Below are 22,780 nucleotides of genomic sequence, written 5' to 3' on the forward strand. Positions count from 1 at the left end.
ACTGACTTGTAGTGTTCCTAATGAAGAGCAGAATGCCAGCCTGAATACTGAACACCTATATTTACAGGTAGCCAATAGCAAAGTGCAAGCTTCCCAGAGCCCCATATGCCATTTTTTTCAGGAACAAGGTTTCAGAGACAGTAGCTTAGTTTCTACATATATTTCTCTCTCAATAGCTTTAAGTGGGCGTTATATTATGGTACAGACTGATCTAAGCCAGCTGTCCACCTTCTCTTGCCCAGTCCCCTGATCCATACAATCCATTAACTTCCTAGCAATGAAGGATAATTACCATCTACTTAGAAACTGGATCTAATGCAGAACATAGGATTATGACTTACTAGGTCTTTCAGATTTTCATAAACTACCTTTTTTTTATCCAATGAGTATATTTTAAGCCTTTTCTTCTGTGAAATGTGAGGTAAAGAGTACATCTATTTCACTCATTGTGCTGAACTTTTGAAGGGAATTTTTAAAGTGGCTTCATTTTTGCTAACATTTGACATAAAATCAACCATACATTAAGAATTCCAGACAGCGTTAACTAGAATTACAGACGAACTGAACTTCTTTTTATATTGCCTCTGAAAAGAGATTGTAAATAGAAAATTAAGGATTATTTTTAAAAATATTTGGGAATTCCTGTTGTTGGTTAGGCCACAGTACTATTGTTCCATCTCACGTTAGGTAAGAGGCTTACTACAGATTACATTGAAAATTGAACATGGTTTGAATGTTGCATTCATAGTTGTTAGGATCAATGGGATGGAACTTATTGTTAGTTTTACTATTCATTGAGAACTAATACAGAAATCACCCAGGGTTTATACCATGGGACTGTCAATCAAAATTTACTTCCTCTCCATGTAGCCCAGAATACAGAGATAACAGACATCAGATTTGATCTGTGACATTCTTATTCAATCTTTTACAGTTATGTCCATGTAACGTGCATTTGTGCAGTGTGAGCTGGTACTGTGTAGTTGATAAAGAATACTGGGTTATTGTGTATTTTGAAGAACAACAACTGGTTTTGGTTCTATATTGACTCTGAATTTGTTTTAGAAGCAGATTTTGTTTTACTTCATGTGTTTTTCCTGATTACTTAGGATTAATAAGTAACTGACACTAGTTTTCTAAGTCAGATTTTGCAGCTTTAAAAGCACACTGAATTATTGATCTGCAGACTACAGAGAGTGGGTGTGCAGCGTAGGTAACAGCTAAATGCCAACACAAGGGAAGAAATGTGAAAATAACAGTAAAACCAGACATTTTCAAGTCTCTAGTTGCAGCATAGGTATGTACAGCAGTGGAAGGAGAGCTTTTAATTGCCATTAAACTGCACAATATGGTTTGAAAAATAAAAGTGAAATTTTATATTTGGAGCATCCTCAGTAAGGGAAAAGTAGTAAATCTATGTGAGAGTAACTGCTGAAAACAAAGTCTAAGAGATTTTAGAAATTACAGTGTTTGGAAATTGACATATAGAAGTCCAAAATGGTGGATCAAGTTGTATTTTTTCAAGAACTGAACACCAGAAAAATCAGTCAGGATCAAAATAATTGTAAATAAATGGACTATGAAGAAGCTTTCTTTTAAAGAGAATTTGACTTTCATTACCCTTAGAATTAAGGTCATCAAAGAGTTTCATGATTCTTAAGGCATAAAAAAAATCCGGAGGGAGAGAAATTATAGTAATAAGTATTTAAACTGTGGGGACAAAAATTGAGTATAGTTATGTTCTACAAAAAAATCTGCATATAGTGTGCAAAAAAACTATATAAAATTAATTTTCTGAATTTTATGTATTCATTCTTAGAAAATTCTATAATGCATACACAAAATATTTTGAATCACATGAAAAGTTTTTGTCATCTTTGTATGTTTTCCTGTGTTGGACTATATTTTCTGGGACAATGCTGAGACTTTAACATGCTAAAAATTATTACATCTTACTAGAAAAAACCAAATTGAAAGACTATTCACAAATAAAGGACCCCATTGCTTATTACTTTTTGAAAAACATTTTTATGTGGACTTGTCATTGCTGGGTGCTGAGGGGTTTTTTTGTTTGTTTTTTTAAAGTTCTGTGGCTGTACCTTCAAATCAGATGAGTTGAATATTATAACTGTTAAACATTAAGAGATACACTTGGTAGTACCAAAATCATTAATGTTTAATAATAATTAATTACAATATGTCTGAAACTTTACCCTCTGAAATCTGAGCCCCTGCATTTCAAACCTCAGTCTCCCACTGAAAGCTATTGACTTCCTTGGAACCCTGTAAAAAAGTCTCATTTTACTGCAGGATAAGGATCTTGCTGTTTTAGCAATTTCCTTTTAGTTTGTAGTGAATATGGTAAGTCAGTATGATAATTTTAAATCAATGTCACTGAATCTTACTTGAGGAAATTATAATAATGTTCACTAGTAGGTAAGTGAGTTGCACTTAATGGAAACATGCATCAGTGACTTTTTTCGAATTATAATATGGAGCATTTTATGGTCAGTGGCACAGACTACAAACGATAAATATATTACAAGGATTTTACCCTAGAGAGCAAGAATAACACTTATTTTTTGTCTTTCATGCTTCTTCCTTAATTTGTCTCTTTCTTTTATGGAGCACAGGCCTTGGGCATGTTATCTTTGTTTGCATGCATTGATGTTTTGTTCATAGAATATGGATAGATATAAAAAAGTATTGTATTTATTATTCACCTATGATTTATTTATTATATTTATTGTACATCTATGCTTTATTAAATACTTTAATTAAAAGGTATTTAACATGATACAGGGGTGTCTGAAAAGGCCTTAAACTATCAAAATATTTTTCTCTAATAAAAGAAACTTATTTAAGATATTAATTCTGTGCTGTTTGAAAATTTTAAAATAAATTTTATCAAATTGTAATTAAACTACAAAAAAATACTTAAAATCCTGTTTTGAAGCAGTTTAAGGGAATTTGATTATTTATAATGCTGTTGGTCTGGTTACTTCATAGAATCTTGTTATTAAACTACTCTTCTGTCATGTAAAAATGACAGAAAAGCGATGTTCTTTGTTGGATTAACTCAATGGTTAAGGTAAAGTAACCTTGCTAGTCAGTCGATAAATAGCAAGTCAGGTGATTCTGACAGATATAGGTCCATACAGTAGCTTCCTTTTCTGGCTATAAGTAGTGTGGTGTTTTGGGGGGTTTTTTTGAATTGTTGAAGCATAATAATCAATCATTTAACAGTGTGATGGTTCTGATGAAATTTTCAGATGGGTTTAATACTATTCTGACTTTTTTCTTACTGTGTTATAACAATACAGAAACAAACATGGCTTCCTTAGTTCTCACTCCCTTTATAATCTTGGTATTTTTATATTCTTGTGCTGTTCAAGAAGCTCTACCCTTTTACAGATCTTTCCAGAAGTTAAATTCAGAAATTCCATTGTTTTTAATTATATAAATAATTTTAGGAATAATTTATAGACTGTGTTAATTTTTAAAAAGATTTTTTTTTTTGATGGTGCTCTTGAACTTTTGGCGACTTTCTGATGTTGCTGGAGTAAACTAGAAAATTTCCCCATACTCCATTTTTCATAATTTTGTAGCCAAAGAAGAGCCAGCTTTTCATAAAATTCATAACTGGAAGAGATTAGTACTAAGGAATATAAATATTAGAGAAGTTATGAACTAAAGCTCACATCTTAAAGTTTGTAAATGATGCTGAAAAGAGCCCTTATTATTCACTTTGAAATTATATAGCCTAATGGAATTCTGGAGCTAGGCTGTAAAAATTAATTATATTTATCAAGAAATCCAATTTGAAAATTTAGAGAGCTAGAATGATGGTTTATTAGACAATTTAGTGATACGGTCTACATATTAAAATAGTTAGTACCTGGATGTCAGAAAAAGTGTGACTTGCCGGAAGGGACCTAGTCATCAAGTGAATTCTTTACAGCACTCGTTGGCAAGAAACTGAAATTTTCATTTTTCCTCTTACACTGTCATATCTTGTCATCTGAGGTGCATCATTTACTCATGGACTGTCACTCTTCAATATTTAAGATGATGTCTGTGAGCTGTTCAACTGTAAGGAAAGAAAACATTCATAATGTCTTGCTAATGGCAAGATACTATTCATGTTGCTCTGACTTCCTGGCTTCTTTGTGTTACCTTATGGAAGTCACATTTACAAAATCTGCAAACAAAAAGCAACATTTCACATTTCCATAATTGTCCAGATGTTTGCATACTATTATATTGTCAAGTTTAGACATAGCTGGAGACAGAAGATTGACTAGAACATCACATCTGTTACATTTAAAGTAGGATCCATAGCTACATCTCAGGAAAGTTCTGCTAATAACTTCCTTCTGAGTTGCCAACAGCAGTGTGCAGTAACTTTAAGGGTAGCAGCTTGTATTGTATGCCTAGCTGAATATACATTTTGCCCTTCAAAAGTTAAACACTTGTTTATAGTAAATATGCAGTTTTATTTCAGAACCAGAAATGACTGTAATAGCTCTACTAGTCTTCTGTGACTACTGAGTATAAATGTTGATCCAGAAGTGATTGGCATTTTTGTGGTTTAATTTCTCCTAGCTGCTTGAGGTTTTTTTTGTTTTGTGTGAATGTGGCCTACAATATCAAATTCTTCAGTCTCCAGAAACAATCATAATGAAGTTTAAGGCTCTAACCATCCCTGTTACATGTATTGATTCATGTATTTTTCCCTGACACTACTTCATTTCAATATTTGTTTTCCAGATAAAGGCTTATATTCATATAATTCAGGTAAATTTTCAGCATGCCAGAAATGCTTATTGCTTCCATATACATGCAAAATTTAATTCAATATTTTATTGGTGTGCTTTTGCTACCTATTGTGCAGATGCTAAATTGCTTAAATGTTCCTTTGCTTTTCTTGTCTGCTTCTCAGTCACAGGTCTTTTGTTGGCTTTCTTTCTCTACTCTTAACAACTCAGTATTGATATTGGAGCAGTACTGTAACACTATACTTGCTTTGTCTGCCTTTTTTTTTAGGTAGAGCTTTGGTAGGTAAACTGTAGTGAGCTTTATTAACTATACTAGGAAAATGCTTTTTTGCTTAAGCTACATTAAAAGGAACACTGTTGTGTTACAGCTGTTTGAGAACTATAAGTATTTTTAGAATACAGACATGGGGTAAGTGAAGTACTGGCAAAATCAGTAGTTATACTGATACATATTTTTACAGTTTCACATTGATTTAAATCCCCAGTTACAAATCCAGTTGTTATATCTGAGAAGTTTACCTTGATTGTAAATAAATTCATAACGTACAGTTTTTACAAGCTTAAATTTTGTAGTGCATTTCATGTGGGACTTTTTGCAGCTCCTGCAGTTTTAACTATAGGAATCTTTTTGGGAATTGGTTCGTCTAATTATCTTTCAGTTATGTTTAAGAAATAAAACACACATTGTTAAGAAAATAGATCCAATACTATGGTGGAGAGAAACAAAAACCCCACAGAATGTTTCTTGACAGTAGTACTAAAAACCCCCTGTTTCCATTACACCTACTTTTAGTTTCCTATGTTTCTTCTATTCCGTTGTTTCCTAAAATAATCCCACATTCTTCTCACATTTTACGATAGCTTCACGTGGGAAGAGACCATGTCTGCTGCGGTGACTGTGGACTTGTGCACGTGTGGATTAGCCACAAATCTTAGCTTGATAATGTTTCTTTTTAATTCGGGAGTTCTGATTTGTATCTCTCTCTTCTATCCAGCAACCATTTTCAAAGATCTGTAGGAACTTAACTAAATTTCATATTTATACCCCTGTGTTAGTGTAGATGAAATTGGTCAAAAACTTAAAAAAAACCACTATTATGTGCAGGAGAATAAAGTGGCAGATCGACGTGGAGACAGCAGGACTGCATGAGAAATTAGCTCACTAGGAACCCTTAGGCACATACTGGATGAATATGAGAGAGCAAATTCTTAAGACAGTTGTTGTGAGACTGATTTTAGGGTTGCTTTGATGTCAGCTTTGAAGACAGAACCATTACAGGCGATGCTAAGTTACTTTAAGTGGTTGTGAAGGCTGCCTGTGCACTTCAGGGAAGGAGCTCATAGGCATGCTTCACTACCCTTTTTCCCCCAAGGCATCCACAAAACCTTGTAAAAGCTTCCTGCATTGTAAGGGGCAGGATCCCCAGCTCAGGAGCTCGCTCTGCTTTTTTGCTTTATTTTTTTACCACAAGAAAAACAGAGAATTCCTGAGCCATAAATCTGGCACTTCCTTCTGTATTTAAGGTGACTCACCTTAATTTTATTTCTCATTCTATCCCCTGTCCTAGTCTATTCTGATAACTATATCAGTTGATCATACAGACAGTATGATACATACAGTAGAGTTTTGAACCTCGTGAGTTGGTCTTCTCTTGAGGACTATATCAGAAATATCAACGGGCAATATATGAAACACAGAAGGTATTAATATCTTGTATTGTTTCCCCTGTGTATTAATAACAGAGTGGAGCATAGCTCTGTGCCAACTTCGGTTGTCATGTAAAAGTCAGAAGATCTTTCAGAACTCTCCACAGGTTTAGGTTGCCTTGCAAAAAAATACTGATGACTGCATATTGTTTCCTTCATTTGGAAGAGTTCCAGTTATTTAGAATGTTGTTACAGAGAGAAACGTGATTCTGTCGAAGGAGACTAGACTAGACTAGACTAGACTAGTACAGTTGGAAGGGACATACAACGATCATCTAGTCCAACTGCCTGACCACTTCAGGGCTGACCAAAAGTTAAAGCCTGTTATTAAAGGCATTATCCAAATGCCTCTTAAACACTGACAGGCACGGGGCATCCAAAGAAGATTGTCTAAAAATTTCTTCGTTGATTTCCATATTATTTTTATTCAGAAGTTGTTAAAGCTTTCCATGGCCACAACACTGCAGCCCAAGAACAGGTCACAAAGAAATAAGTATTTGATTCATAAAATGGAGTAAAACACCTTACTTTTTTCTTCATATTATTGCTAGCCATGAAGATGAAAAATGAAAGAAAACTAAGAATGGAAGAGACTACCATATTTGAAATTATTTTTCTGCTTAATAGAAAGTAAAACTGTAAATAGAAAAAAACAGTAAAGGTTTTTTAAATGGAAAGTGCTTTTTAAATGGAAAGAGAAAATAATGGGTCTAATGGTTTTTAGCTGGTGGGATCTTTACCCAACCCTGCAATTCAAAAGTCAATATTTACCATCTGTTACCACCCAGTTATGAGACAGAATGGTAATAATATCCCTAAGAATGTTTCATTAATAAGCTATATTCCAATGCAATGCCAGTGAGACTTAGCTAATGCCATTCCTCATATTTAAAATTCATCAAAGAAAAAGTTAATTATATGCAAACTGTTGACACCAATGCATTTATTTGATGCAACTAGTGTGCCGTGTGTTACTTTTTACTGAATTTTGAATTTATGTTAGAATGGATTTAAGCTTCTTGCTCTGGAAATAAGTACCATATTTTATGACATATTTGTCAAACACTTTAAGATATTCATTAAAATACTAAATAACGTTTTCATTAGCAATATTCCTTTGGAATAATTTGTGAGAGGCTTCATAGTCACATTTCCTAAATAAAGTATGAGTTGTTCTTTCTGTATTTTATGGTCAGTGGTTCAAATTACTTAGATAATGAAGTGGTATTTTGAAAAGACATCGCTGAGGTGGCACTGAAGCCTAAATCTTCAAATTTACATTGTCAATAGGTTAAAAAGCAAATTACCATCTAAAATTAATATATAGCAGATGAAACGACACTTGAAAAAATTGTAAGAAATATTGAACTATGCTGCCAGTGACTATACTGGTATTTCTAATACTCAGTTCAATAAAGGATTTTGACCTGTCTGTTCCATTTCTGAAGTTAATGGAATATATTTTAAATAAATATAATCTAATTCCTTTGCAGAATTTACATATTCCAGGCAGTACATCTTGACATTACATCTATAAATGACATGCTTTCCTTCCTCCATCCTTCCTGAAAACATTGATCTCTGAAGATAAAACCAAGTAATTAATTCTGGTTTAAAATTCTCCTGACTTCTTAACCAGCATTTAAATTTATAAACAAATGTGAAATATTACTTAAACATGATTATTTTTCAGTTGGTTTAAGTCTGTTAGTAGGTAGAGTTGGCTTAAGGTAGCCTCTGCTTGAGGAGGTAGAATAGATGATCTGATCTGAACAAGCTTCATATCTCATCTTACAGAAAAAGTTTTTGTATTTAAGGGATGTCAGCTATTACAAGAGACTCTCCTCTTTGAGGTAGCAAAGGCAATAGGATAAAGCCCTGAAATCTCATTCTTCCCTTGCCTACTCTTTCTCTACTCCCATCCTTAGGGTAGGTCTCAATCCTGGCCCATTCACTTTCCCCATGCCCCGGCTCTTCTCTGCGGCTTGGATGGGAGTGAATCTTAGAATAATAGAATAGTTTGGGTTGGAAGGGACATTTAAAGGTCACCTGGTTCCAAGCCCCCTTTGATGAGCAGGGACATCTTCAACTGGATCAGGTTGCTCAGAGCACCATCCAACCTGACCTCTCTGGGCAACTTGTTCCAGTGTTTCTCCACCCTCATCATAAAAAATGTCTTCCTTATATCTAGTCTAAATCTACCCTCTTTTAGATTAAAACCATTACCCCTTGTCCTGTTGCAACAGGACCTGCTAAAAAGCGTTTCCCCATCTTTCTTATAAGTGAGAAAGTACTGAAAGGTTACAATAAGGCCTTCCGGGAGCCTTCTCTTCTCCAGGCTGAACAGCCTTTCCTCACAGGAGAGGTGTTCCATCCCTCTGACAGACAATTTTTGTGGCCCTCCTCTGGACCTGCTCCAACAGGTCCATGTCTTTCCTGTGCTGAGGGGTCCAGAGCTGGACGCAGTACTCCAGGTGGGGAGTGAAGACAGAGAAAAGGGTCTCTAGATCCTGGAAGGTGATTTGGAGCTGAGGTACTAGGAGATTCCGGTAAAGGTGCATGTGGTTTGAGAGGACACAGAGAGACAGGCCTGTCTTTTATACCTGTGGTCTCTTGAAGCTTCTTAGTCTCTCTTTTCTGCCAGATGCATCTACTACAACATATAATTTTAGCTATGCAGCTGGGAAGTCTACAGCCTGCTGTGACAACAGCTGTCTATTTTAATCCTCAAAGATCCAAATCTTTTCTCTATAACACAGAATAGAGTATTCTAAAAATAAGTTACAGCAGATGTACTTAGCTGTAAATATAAACATAAATAAAAAGCAACCTCAGTTGTAATTAGTTAGATTCATTCATACGGATGAATTAGATGATGAGTAAATGACATTCTTTCAAATCATAGTTGATTCAGCCCTCTTTTGTCTTTCATGATACAAACCTTTCCAAGCATCTATGTGATGAGCATGAGCAAACTGTTCAGTTGCCCTCACCTTCCCATTCCACAATCCTCCCTCTCTGATAGAGCCTGAGGGATGCTGTTGGCATCTCTGCACAGCAGCTGCAGTCCCGCTGCCAGACCAGTAGCAGGGAATCCCACTGCTCTGCACTCCCTTTGGGGGCTTCTGCCTTTTAGATCCCAGCCAAGCCCCAGGCAGACTAATAGGGCTCTCTTGTCTAGTGTTTGGTCACAAATATTGTCCTTATTTAATGACCTGGTTTTAAATCAGTGGCTGAGGAGAATGGAGACTAATCCTTCCTGCTCGCTGGCATGTATACCACCACACCAGTAGAAGGCTCTGCTGAAAATGGCAACAGGAACAGCATCACAGGTGGAACAGATGCTCTTTCTTTGGGAAGCAAGAGAGATTTTCATTGGGCCTCTGTGATACTATAATTAAGAAAATAATCAGATTGCATATTGTCCTTGTCAGACTTAATTGCTTTTAGAAATCCTGATTCTCAGAAAGCCCATTAGGAGGCTGAAAACTTTTCCTTCACTCCTGCCCTCATCTTCTAGGTTTTCTCAAGTGCTAATGGTGATCACTTGCTGGGTAGTTCTTGTTTTAGAGAAAGACTTTACTTCTTGTAATTTATTGACTTCAAAGACACCTTTCCCCCTCTTCAGTGTAGCATGGCTATTTCCAGACTTTTGTAGTAAATTGAAGTAATAATTCTACCATGGAAGAATCGCAGGACATAGGAAACCAAAGCATGGCTTTCCTTGTACTAATTTTAGTTTCCTATTTGTGAGGAAACCCCCGACCTTTACTGCAATTAAATAACAATAATTAACATTGCTCTACTGGAATCGCATAATGTAATGGCAGGCTGGATTGTGTTTTCTAAGAATTAACACATATCACACTTATACCATTTTCTAGTTCGATAATTTTTAACAGAGAAATTTTTATCCCAAAAGAAATAGTCTGCAGTCTAGTTTATAAATTCATGCACACACAATTTGATTGCTGCAATCACTTCTGACTTCTCATAAAAGGCACAGAAGAAGTAGAAAACATACAAACAAATACACCAGGAACAATCAGAAATACAGAATGGTTTGCATATGCAAAGGAACTAAACAGTGATATTTCAGCTCAAAAAAAGAGATGACTGTGGGAGAATACAGAGTGCTGATTCACATTTCTCAGAATACAAAAGCTTTGGCGGCATTGTCTGAAAAAATGTGATAGAAATAAACCCGAGGGAAATCTACTTCACACAATTGAAAACTAAACTGCAGAACTTACTGACATGGCATATTATAGAGGCCAAAAGAATACTGCGACTCAAAAGGAAATTATATGAACTTGTGGAGAATGGGTTGATTAATGACTTATGGTAAACAGGATGGCTGAAGAGAAGTTTCGATTGCCAGGACCCCTGCCTGCTAGAAGGGTGCAATACAAAACTTCTTCCATACAGATATAAGCACACCCTTTCTGCTAAAGAAGGACCCTCCACTATCCCCTGGGGGGAAGACAGATGTTAGACAGTCTGACAAACACCAGCAGTTCTTATGATACAAAAAATTTCTAAAATTTCTTTAAATTGAAAACTTTTTGATTTTGCCAAAAATCCTCTTAAGCACTTGTTCTCACAGTTTTCTGCTGGGCAAGGAGGGTAGGGATCCTTCTGTGCCAGTTGCTCAGACAGAACATTAATCCTTCTTTGTCCTGAGCTTGTTTAGGTTTACTCCCAGATTTTACTGGTATTTTCCTGTGTGTGTGTTTTTCAGAATAAATCATCCTGTGGTAGGAGTAAAAAAATCTTGCACGTGACTGAAGGTTAGGTGACAATTAGATTAAAGCTTCTGCCTTCTAGTTACCTATTTTAGATGGCCAGAGAATTAGAACAGACACACCATCTTGCTGAAGAACAGGGATTTTTACATTTAAAACAAGGAAATGAATAATTATCACTCACACGCCAGTGCTTAATCCTGATGTCAACAATCAAATGCTGTTTAAAAGACGCCACAGAAGGCAGAAGTAAAATTAAGCTGAACACAAACTAACATATATATTTGTCCTACGTGACCTACATTTTGGCTCTAATTGTGGATGTGGAATCTGCTTTTGCCAACTAAGCCCCAGCTATTTTGACAGGTGTACTCTCACAGAGCATTTAATAGTTTGCTTCCTCTGAAGTATCACAGAGAGATTTTGTTTTTCAGGACACACTATATGTGTGAAGCTTCCTGTTCTCCTCGTAATGCTTACTAATACCCCAAAGAAAATATTATATCAATTTATATTATTACTATTGTTAATTTTTCTGGTATTCTAAGACTTTGGGGAGAGATGGTGCCTTGTATATGAAAACTTGGAAGATGAACAGTGTGATGCCAGTTTCTATATGGAATGAATACTTACAGATACGAAGTCTATGAAAATATTTCATAAAAGCAATGTTGTGGAGCTATATTTCAGCATTTCATTGTATGTTACTTTAAACATTTAGCTGAAAATAATTGATACACTAATACATTTGCAATAATATAACATGAATAATTTCCCTTATATGCTTCTATTAATGCTTCATTGTCTAGTATGAAATCCTTACATTTATTCATGTATTATTAGCTGAGGATAGTTTTAACTTACAGGAAGCTAAATGATACATTTCTGATTTTTTTTCTTTTTTTTGGCAGGGTCCAAAAGAATCAGTGACAGTGAAGTCTCTGATTATGACTGTGATGATGGAATTGGTGTTGTTTCAGGTATTACCGTCTAAATTTACTCTTCTATGTTCGTTAGAAATCTTTCCTATTTATAATTTATTATTATGAATTTTGTAATGATTTTCTGGTGAAAAATAAGTGGAACCAAAGTGTGTATTTTTCCAAAGGACACAAAATAAGTAATGCATATTTAACCACAAAAATTTTACCAACAGAGGGAAAAAATCAATGTGTGAATTTCCTTGTTGCTTGTATAAAATGATAAAAATAGCACAAAAGCATTTTGTTATTAAATGTGAAGAAGTGTTAATTTGATTTTTTTTTTGACAGACACTTGGGTTTGCTGTATCCTCTAAAACTTCCTAGTCAAATAATAACACTGCCAAAGGTCTGAAACCTGAACATTTAAGGCAGGATGGAGGATATCTTAACAGATAATCTGTTGGAATTGGGAGTTTAATGAGCATTTGAGATAAAAGTTGTCATGAGAAAGGGTATTTATTTTCCTCTTTTAAGAGAAAAGATAATACTGTAATCATAGCCAAAACCAATAAAATCAAAGCATATGCTTTTGCTGACTACAACAGAGAACATATGCAGGATGCAGCCATGCCACCTTTAAACCAGCGCCGGTGGCTACCGGTACCAGCACAGAGTAGGCTGCACAGCGCAGTCTGTACTCCCTTACCCTACCGCTCTGCTGAGATACTTAACCCACTCAGAGTAGTCGGTGTTAGAGAGTTCCTGGTTTCCTTGGGTCAGGTCTAGCTAAAGTCCATACATACTTTGTGTACCCCACTCAGCAAAGGTGGAGCAGTGTATGCTGCCTGGTCTATGCAGCAGCTGTAAGACAGCAATCAGCTGGTTGGTCAAAACGTCACACACGTTGGTCAAAACTGCCATGCAGCTGCCCGTCAGCGTACGTGCAGCTTTTACGCTGTGTATTGTACATGCTGCTGGTAGCCTAAGGAAGGGCATATAGGAAACAGGAGTCAGAGGAATGCAGCTGAGCCTGTCGGGAGAGGAATAAAAGGAGGTAAAATAGGCAATCCTGGATATTGCAAGATGGGGTGCAGCCAAGTATTGATAAATCCAAACATCTAGTCAGCTACCTAATTACTTGAGTTTGCACAGTCCTGTCTTAAAAACTGTTACCTGTCTGAGCTCAGATGCATTTCTGCATTGTCTACATAGTCATCCCTGTATTTCCAGATATTTCAAGGTTATCTCTTAGGCTCTGCTTAATTTTTGACCATGCTATGTTGCTATTCCCTTGCCATAGGTCCTGGGCTTGCTGGGAAAATGGGATAATGGATTTTCTTTTATTAAACAGCATGTAAATTTTATTAAGAAGCCCTCTTTTTAACTTACATAATATTATACAAACTTTGCAGTACAAACAGGGCGAGTCATATTGTTAGCATGTTTATTGTTCATTGTAGGTCTCTTACCAGGGTATCCAGAAAGCAGACATTTTTAAACACAGGTTGTCCTTGTTCATGTTGGAACAATCTAACCCTGCAGATATTCCACAGTAAAACTTATTCTATTCCAAAGTAATTTTTTTTTATCTTTTCTGCATAAACATTCAGATTTTTGTTAACCTCTGCTCAAAGGTTTTGCTCTGCTCTAAGTTTTCAGCAATTTTACCAGAGACTGAATGAACACTGTGGATACAAGACCACTGCGTTTTCTGTCCTCCTTAAATCTTCTGTCTTCAAACAGTAATAGACTCAGTTTTCAGATTATTACCTTAATTAGAAAGATATTCAGGAAAACTTAGGGCATTTTTATATTCCCATTCCCCAGTTTGCTTTACTACAGTAAGAAGACAAGAAGGATATGTAGCTAGAGTGGTGGGAAGTATTGGAAGCAGAAAGGCAACAATTCCCAGAAGTCCCTTATTCCTACTTACTGTACTTTCAGTCTTAGGTTGGTTAGCTTTCTGCATGTGCTTAGTCACTAAGGCTTTCGGATTGCCTGTCCTCGCAAAGGTATGGGCTTTCATATTCCTGTTAGTCTGTTTAATTAGAAATGTATCAACCTAACTTTGGAGTTTAAAAATCAAGTGAGGAAAAAAGGGAGTTTGATGGATATATGTCTAGAGTGCCCAGTATGGCGCCATTTTGAAACTGAAATCTTGTATTGTCCTGGAAAAAGGTACTCAGTTTTTCAGAAGTTCTACCAGGATGCTTGAACATCAGCAGGATTCTTGTGAAACACCTGGATTTACAATTTTATGATTTCATAATCTCCTCTTTTGACAACTTGGAAAATTATGGTCTTTACAGTTCAGTGAATGAGTCTACTTCCTTTACCTGAGTCTTTGATGTACCTTTAGTTCCTTTAGGATTTTTTAGCTCTTGGATTTCTGCTGACAATTCTACACCTTAGTTGCATTTTCATTCAGACTGGCTGTGTGGGAGGGAAAGTTTGATGTTCTTTTGGTTTTGAAATATTTATTTATTGCCTTTCCTTTTTTGTGCTGCTGTCATTATCTTTGCAAGTCTTTTGATTTACCTTTGTCTTATCATCCACATCCTTCTCTCGTTTAAGGTTCTTCTATTTATTTTCAGACTCATCACAATCTTGGTTTAAATATATGCCTTCTTTGCATGAAGCCATTTGTCTCTCTTTGTTTTCTTTCTTTCTGATTTACCCCAGTTCTTTTATGATGTATTTTCAAGTTTTATTTAACATGACTCTTCACTTTGTTCTTTTTGCTTCTGCCGTATAAACACTGTATCACATCAGTATGCTGTTTGCTAACATCTGCCAGGTACTCTCAGTGATCCTTTCTGTAAAATTAATGTTTATTCAAAGTATTGAACCTGTAAACTAAACTCCAGAAACATTTAAGAAGAGCATTTGGTTCCTCTTTATTTTGCTTTTATTCAAAACAGTGGACAAGATGACCTTTAAAGGTCCTTTCCAAGCCAAACCATTCTATGATTCTGTGATTCTGTGAAATCCATGGACCTTCCTTGATCTCATTATGTATTTATTTATAGTTCATTGAAAGATATATGTGGTCTGGCTTCACCCTGTTCCTGATCAAAGCTGAGATTTTCTCTTCCTCCACAACACCTTTTTATGTAGCTTCTCCGGTATTGGTCCCATAAGGTCAATTGACTTTGTTTTGGATAAGCTGGTGATAGGTAGAAATCCAACAGTGGCAGATCTTTCTTAATGTACATCTGTAAGTAAGATTGTGTTAGACCATATTTACTGAAACAGAAGGAACTTTATAAGCTACAGTTCCTTGCATCATCATCTGTTTTTAATATATCTGCAACTGCTGTTTGTAACTGCTGGTGTTCTTTTGATCCACTAATTTAATTTCCTGATGAATGCTTAAATTATGTCTATTTCCCATATGATTTTTTTCTTTAATTGTTACAAAAAGTTCAAACATCTCTTGGAAAAATTATCCATAAAAGCTATTGTTTCTGGTGGCTTGGATCTTATCCTGGTTAGACAAACTTAATAGATTTCAAAAGAGAGTGTTGTATCTGTCAACAGGAAAGGCTTTTAAGAAAATAATGATAAACCAATTGAAAACACCAGCTACTGACAGAAAAGATTGTAACGTATGTATTTAAACAAGTATGAAAAGTGATTTTTAACAAGATTTTAACATAGCTCTCTTCATATACAATTTACATTCATTTCATCTTGGGACCAAAACCACTAGAACAGAATCTCTATTGTAGTTCATCGCTGCCTGATTTAATCTTAGCACAGGATAGCAGAAGGAGAGGCACTAGCAGTTCTGTTTTTCTTTTAGATTGATTGTACATAGCCTTCAAACTATTTAAAGCTTTCATTTTGCTGTCCTAAACAATAAACTTTGGCCCTCATAAAGTTTTCTGTCATTAGCAATTCTGTGTGGGAGCACATCAGCACCTTCACGTGCACCTTAGAATGCTCTTACGTGCTTATTGATAAAAGCAATACGGTATTTTTATATGGATTTTAGAAAAATTGCAGAGCACTTTACAAAACACCATTTAAATTTTCACACTTCCAAATACAATTAAATGAAAAGCAGGGTGGTTTTTTTTTTCCTTTCTATTGCGCAAAGTTGAATGGGCATTACAGTTAGCAAAATTCAATGAATATGGACTAAAAGTTCTAAGTAGTTTTCTTCCCAGGTAATTCCTCATTGTGTTTGTTGAACCTGCTGTAACCTACTGAGTACAAGGAACTTACTGTGTCTGACTTTATGAGCAGAGTCATGCATTGACAAGATCATTCAATCATAAAAAGTCTCACCTATTATTGTTGTAAGACCTAAATATTAAGTGAGATATTAGTGTTTAAAATTCAATTCTACACCAATATCTGATCTGCGCTACATCATTTTATGATACACTTGTAATCTGAGATATATTTCAATAGATGAATCCTGGAAAAATGTAAGGCAGTGAATTCTGCATAAAATGCATTGCAAGTCTCTGTAGAGAAGAGCTTTTCCAGGTAAAAGAATGTAGTCTGCAGCCTTGAGAAGAAAAGCATTTATAGTGATAAGGTTTTCTCATTACACACAAGATAGCAAGATGTTTCAGGAGCAAATATGAATACAAATAAGATATTTATTCAGAGGATAGTTAGAGCCAAGTAGATTAGAAAAAATAGTAACAACCAGTAAAGAAATTCCTATTGAACTTACAAAAATTATTCTGCTTTTGAAGAAGAATGAAAAGCAATTATTCATTTTTGCTTCACTTCCCCAAACTCCCGAGGAGTCCTTTGTTCAAAAGAATTCTTTCCCTGTCATGTTGCAGCCTTCCCTGCAGAGGAAACAAAAATCCTTCTCTCTACTTGCTGATAATGTGAACTGAATTTTTATACCTGGATCCTGTTGGTTGTCACTGCTCAAAGCAGATGCAGTACACACAAATGCTTTGGGTACAGCTTGAAATCAACTGCCTCTTGAAAGACACCTTACAGCATTACTGCATGAAGTCGATGACTTCTACCCCTACTAAAATAAACAATTTCATTTTAGATCACCAGCTAGTCCTAAATGGGAGGCTATAGTGTCCAGTAACTACAGACATAAATATTGACAAGCTTTTTCTTTTATTATATGTTCATATCCATTCCTCTGCTCTAAAATCTGTTTGTGGGTTCTTCCTTGAGTAAAAAATAATTTAGTGTTTATATGTTTTGAAAATGCCCCCTCAAATTGGACGTGAAATTCAAGCAATGTTAAAATGGTCCTTATGCTGACCCCTTATGTCAAGGGGCCTTTGAACATTTTCCTTGCTTATAAACAAGTGAGGTGTATATTTATGCCTACAGTTCTTAACGTAGGAAGTTTTATTATTATTCTTGAAGCTTTCCCTTGTATTTTTAGTTTCATTTTTAATGAACCAAAAGAAAAGTTTAGTAATGCTTTTACTATTTTCAAAAAAATTTCTGAATTTATGAACTACTACAGTCCTAGTACCTACAGAGTGACAAAGGCATCTAACAGATAATGGGAAGCTGCAAGGAAGTTGCATTCTTATCAGAGGCTCTCTTGATGGACACTTCTCGCATAAGGGAAAACCTAGCTGGGACGGGTTACAAATGTGGTGACGAGCACTTCTACGAGGGAAATGCTCTGTGAAAGGACTGATAAATTCCATTGGAGACTGGCAAGAGGAGGTTAATTTGGGGGACTTGCTAGACAGCAGAAAATATACATGGATGACTACTTAAATAAGAAGAAAGGTTATCTGTGTAGTAACTTTTTTTTCAAGCTTTGTACGTCATACTGGGTGTAGGGCCAGCACTGAGAACTCAGCAAGCTCTGGTTTATTACTGTGTGGGAACACTCTTCATATGCATTAATGATCAAAAGAATTGTCTCAAGTGTAATGGGCCCCTACATAGCATTAGTGCAGTAGAGCTAAAAACACCTCCTCAGAAACCGAGTTACTATGCAGCAAGTAACCAGTTGTTCCTGCTGCAATGCTTTCTGGTTCCTTTCACGGTATATTCAGTCTTCCTGTATTTGTAGAATAATATAAATTAGAATATACTAGAATATGAAAAAAAAATCCCCAAACCCATGCATAATGTATCTTCAATTTATAGAGTATTCAGATACTAATAATTCAATTTATGTGATCAGTTACTGTCAGCACTTTTTCAGAGGACATCCAAATTCTGCCTGTAGATGTTCAAATCACCATAGAAGCTGTTTCTAAAGTGCCCATGTGTGAAATCTTGGTATGTTGAGCATTTCTGGCAATTCAATTATATAATTGTTTTTAATGAGTGCTTGTTCTAAGCCCAACCACAGTGAATGTTAAAAATTAAATATCTGATAGAGAGAAAGCCTGATGCCTCAATCAAGTACAGATGTTAAAGTGGAGAAAATGCCACTTAGCATCAGTGTCTGAAACAAGTCAATTATTTTGCCTGTGATGAACAGCATTTCTAATACTGCTTTTCTAGAACAATTTTCTTACAAAGAGTTTCTCTCAAGTCAATCAAGCAGCAAGACATCTAAATTAAAAGCTTCATTAGTACTTTTCAGTTGGGTTTTTTTAGGGTTATTTTAGTATTGTTGATGTGAACCTCATATTTGGAAGTTTGTGATTTTCTTTAATTTTGTGCCTGAAAGCTGCAGAATTTGATAGCAGTTCATTAATATTAGTATTTACTGAGCATGTACCCTGCATGCCATAATATTAGCACAGTACAGCCATACTGTGTGGATGAATACTTGAAGTCAAATGTATTACTATTCTCTCTTAAAACAGATAAAATTAAAACTTCAGCTCAGAGGAAGCTATATTTAGTGTGCCTTGTAAAAACCCTCATTTCATGTGTGTCGTAGTTTTTAATGAAACCATCCCATGAAAAGAAGGTGGTGGTGGTGTTGCAGGTATCTGTCATGTGCCCATCTTTTAAGTGTCCGCGGCTCACAGTTGTTTGTTGCTGATTATCTCTATAGTGATTATCAGGTTCTGTGTACTCTCTGCATTGATTTAAGAGGCTTGCCATAGTTATAGAGCCTTTGATTCTATGGTAATGACTTCGTATTTATAGCTGCAAGCAGATTCCAAAGTTTGGCCTATTTTTACTACAGCTATAAATAACTATCTGGTTTGCTCAATAGCAGCTCCTTGGTCAAGTTGCACTTATGACCTGTTTTTATTGTCTATAACTTCTTTCTGAAATAAAATCTTTTTACTTTCTCTCACGTTATTTCCAGGATATGGAATATTTTTGAACTTCAAAGTTAAATCATACCTTTTTCAACAGAGAATGTCACCATAATTTTTGGAATGTTGCTTGTCTTGAGAGAGGTATGAATATTTCAACTAGGCAAGCAAAGCCAGTCATGTTCTATAGCGAATTAGGTTCTCAAGTTAGGAGTACCAAAGCTACAACTTCATATGCCATGGTCAATCAATCATCAATAGCAGCTTTAAAGTCTGTTTGGGGTTTAGAACTCCCATCATTCATTGTTAAACATATTTATTACAGTGTTGGCCACTCCAGGGGTGTACAGATTGGTGCTAGGCATGTTGTGAAGCCTCCCATGTAAGTTTTGTGTTACTATCCTCTTCCTGAAGCTTTGTAACTGAGGAGTGGGCCCATTGTGCTCTCTGCATCTCTTGTGGTTGCAGGGTAACCACAGATTGCTTGTCTTTCCTCTGAAGCTCGTGTGTCAAGGAAAGGCACAAATTTTGTATATATACAGAAGTATTTTATTTGATAAATAGTAATTGCAACAAAAGTAATTGAAATTCAGTGAAAGAATAAACAAGTGAAAGATGATTGAATCAACTATTTTGGTATCAGCAGAGGCTCAATGTGATTCATCTTGTGCAGTTCATTCTTAAACAATTTCTTAGGTACTTCTCATACTCCTGCTGTATCCCACTGTATCCAAGGTGGTTTCCTATACTTTCTAAATTTTGGGTTGCAATCCCATACCAGTTGAAGTCTCAAGGTAGCATCTAGTATGTGTCATCTTTCTCATCTGGTTTCAGCTGGAGAAAAAAAAAATCAGTGCATAGGTGGCATTAAGACATGGTGGATCCCACTGGCTGGGCACACACCATGTGTTGTCTGTGATTCAAGCACAGGCAACTGTTTCATTCTGGAGCAGTAGTGGTCATGCTAGAAAAGAAAAGACATAGTTTACTATACTTTTCTTTTAACTATACTATTCTGATCTCCAGGTTCAGAAAGTAAAATAAATATTACACTGGCCCTGAAGCTTGGAAATCTGCATCTAATGTAAATAAAACAATAAACCAATGACATTTTTAATAAAAAACTAATACTTCAAAAATTTTTTCCACTGTTGTAAATAAGGAAATCTTGTTTTTAAATCTATATAAAGACTCAAAGACCAATGAATCATTAAACTGTGATGTACTGGGACCAAGCGCCTTCAAGACAGATATTGTAACTCTGAACTATTTGATCTGCCAAAGCTGGCTTTAGGCAGACTTGCTTAAGTCCAAAACTGATGAACTTGCTAAGCTCTTACCTTTTGCATCTGAAAATTTTGTACATGTTTATACTTTTTTCTCTGAACATGTTTCTCGGAACAGCATAGTCTGAGTGACTAGTCAGCTAGCTCCTACATAAGCCTAACCCTTTTCGTAGATTCCCAGGAAAGGAAAAAAAGGTTTCACCTTATCCCTAATAATTTCTTTTAAAAAATACTGTAAGAGACATTGCGTCAGGAGAAAATGCAGGGCTTTGGATCCTGAGTGGATGGATGCATCCTCCTGGCTTCCTTGATTTTGGTACCTAAGTTCAAAACATGGTATCTTCTGTGAGCTGTACCTACACGGCTGTGTTAACAACATGTAGGTTTTTTGATCATTTTTCTGAAATCCCTGATTTTCCTCATACAGTTTCAATATTTTCGTTTACAGCTTAGATTTTGTTCCGGCTGTAAAGTTTTGGAATCATAATGACTGTACTCAGGAAACCTAAGAACCTTACTGGATCTGTCCCTAAGCTCCTTTCTCTCCACATTAAACACATGTTAATATTTTCTGGTATTGCAACTTTATAGAATGGACATTTTTATTGAATAAAAGTATCAAATTCTACCAATGATCACAGATCACAGAAAGCTGTGTTCTGTGAAAATCTGACAAGGTTACTTTCAGTATGAGATGATAGCATTCTATGTTGCTTTGACTCCTAGCTAGTGAAAATACATAGTGTGAAATAAAGCAGAGCGCTACATTAACTCTACAAAACTGAAGGATGACTTTGGAATTAACTCATGTTAGTGGGTTTCCCTACTGAAACTGCTGCTTTTCAATGTGTGACCTGTTGGCAAAAGGGAAGTTTATAAATATAGTAGTATTTGTTATGAATTAATTATAAATTTGTTTATAAGTCTGTTGTGAATTAATTATAAATTTCAAAGGTTTTTTTTGGCAACAAAGCATAGAGAATATTAATCTCGTTCTTTGAACACAGCTTAACATCTCTAGTTTTGTTGATGCAAAATTATTAGAAGTGCTGATAGTTTCTGCCTTTTGAAATTGTTATAAGGAAGCACTACCAGTCTTAGTTACCAGAAAGCCTTGCATGTCTGCTTCCAATTTAATATAAACCATCTTTTGATCAGGATTATACTTGACAGTTTAATTATATAGTAATATATTTTGATTTATTGCAACAATAATGTGCAAATGGTCAACTACAATAACAAGTTAGAGCTGGAGGAGGCTTTTTGTTTCAAAGTAATTTCTTAATGCATACAGAGTTAATAAACTTAATTATTTCGATTTACTAGTTCTCGCTTCTAGAAATTTTTTAGACAGAGTAGGTTTTTGTTTGTGTTCTGATAATTGAGTTCCTTGTCCTTAACTATGTTCATTCAGGTAGGATACCTTATGCTGTCACTCATTCCCCTTGTACTTTGGTGTCTGTACATATCAAATATTGTATAAAGCTGCTGATTTAAATCTTAGATTCTTTTTTATAAAGGATTTTGCCATTTCTTCATATTACTGCTCTTCATTATGTTTTTCATCTCCAAATGCTACAAATGCTCCCTGTGTATGCAGAATACTAAGAAACATCTCTGTGGTTTTTATATCTGTAGATATGGATTATTAGGATAATAATAGACAATGTTCTGTCATGTGTACTTCTACAGTAAATCATATTTTTTATTTCATTATATATAAGTTCATAATAACTTGCTATTCACTTATGTGTGTGCTGGGTTGACCCTGGCTGGATGCCAGGCGCCCACCAAAGCTGCTCTGTCACTCCCCTCCTCATCTGGACAGGGGGGAGAAAATATAACAGAAGGCTCAGCTTCAGTCCCCATTTCTCTCCCTCCTCCCCGCCAGAGGCACAGGAGGACAGGGAATGGGGGTTGGGGTCCGTCCATCCCACGCTGTCCCTGCCGCTCCTTCCTCCCCAGGGAGGACTCCTCACCCTCTGCACCTGCTCCAGCCCGGGGTCCCTCCCACGGCAGACAGTCCCCCACGCGCTGCTCCAGCCTGGGCCCTTCCCACGGGCTGCAGTTCCTCACCAGCTGCCCCAGCCTGGGTCCCTCCTTCCCACGGGGTGCAGTCCCTCAGGAGCAGACGGCTCCAGCGTGGGTCCCCGCGGGGTC

The 22,780-nt window shown here is 35.9% G+C and overlaps 1 protein-coding gene across 15 annotated transcripts in view; it reads left to right on the top strand.

Moving 5' to 3' along the window:
* Positions 1 to 22,780, top strand: part of RIMS2 (regulating synaptic membrane exocytosis 2) — a 345,182-nt gene that overhangs the window by 140,961 nt on the left and 181,441 nt on the right. For all 15 annotated transcript variants that reach the window (XM_009638379.2, XM_035893825.1, XM_035893829.1 and 12 more), the window contains one exon: positions 12,142 to 12,210. In XM_009638379.2, the coding sequence (XP_009636674.1) occupies positions 12,142 to 12,210 (69 nt within the window). The remainder of the gene's footprint in view (positions 1 to 12,141; positions 12,211 to 22,780) is intronic.

Source organism: Egretta garzetta, unplaced genomic scaffold (genome assembly GCF_000687185.1).
Source record: "Egretta garzetta isolate BGI_Z169 unplaced genomic scaffold, ASM68718v1 scaffold154, whole genome shotgun sequence".
Classification (NCBI taxonomy): domain Eukaryota; kingdom Metazoa; phylum Chordata; class Aves; order Pelecaniformes; family Ardeidae; genus Egretta; species Egretta garzetta.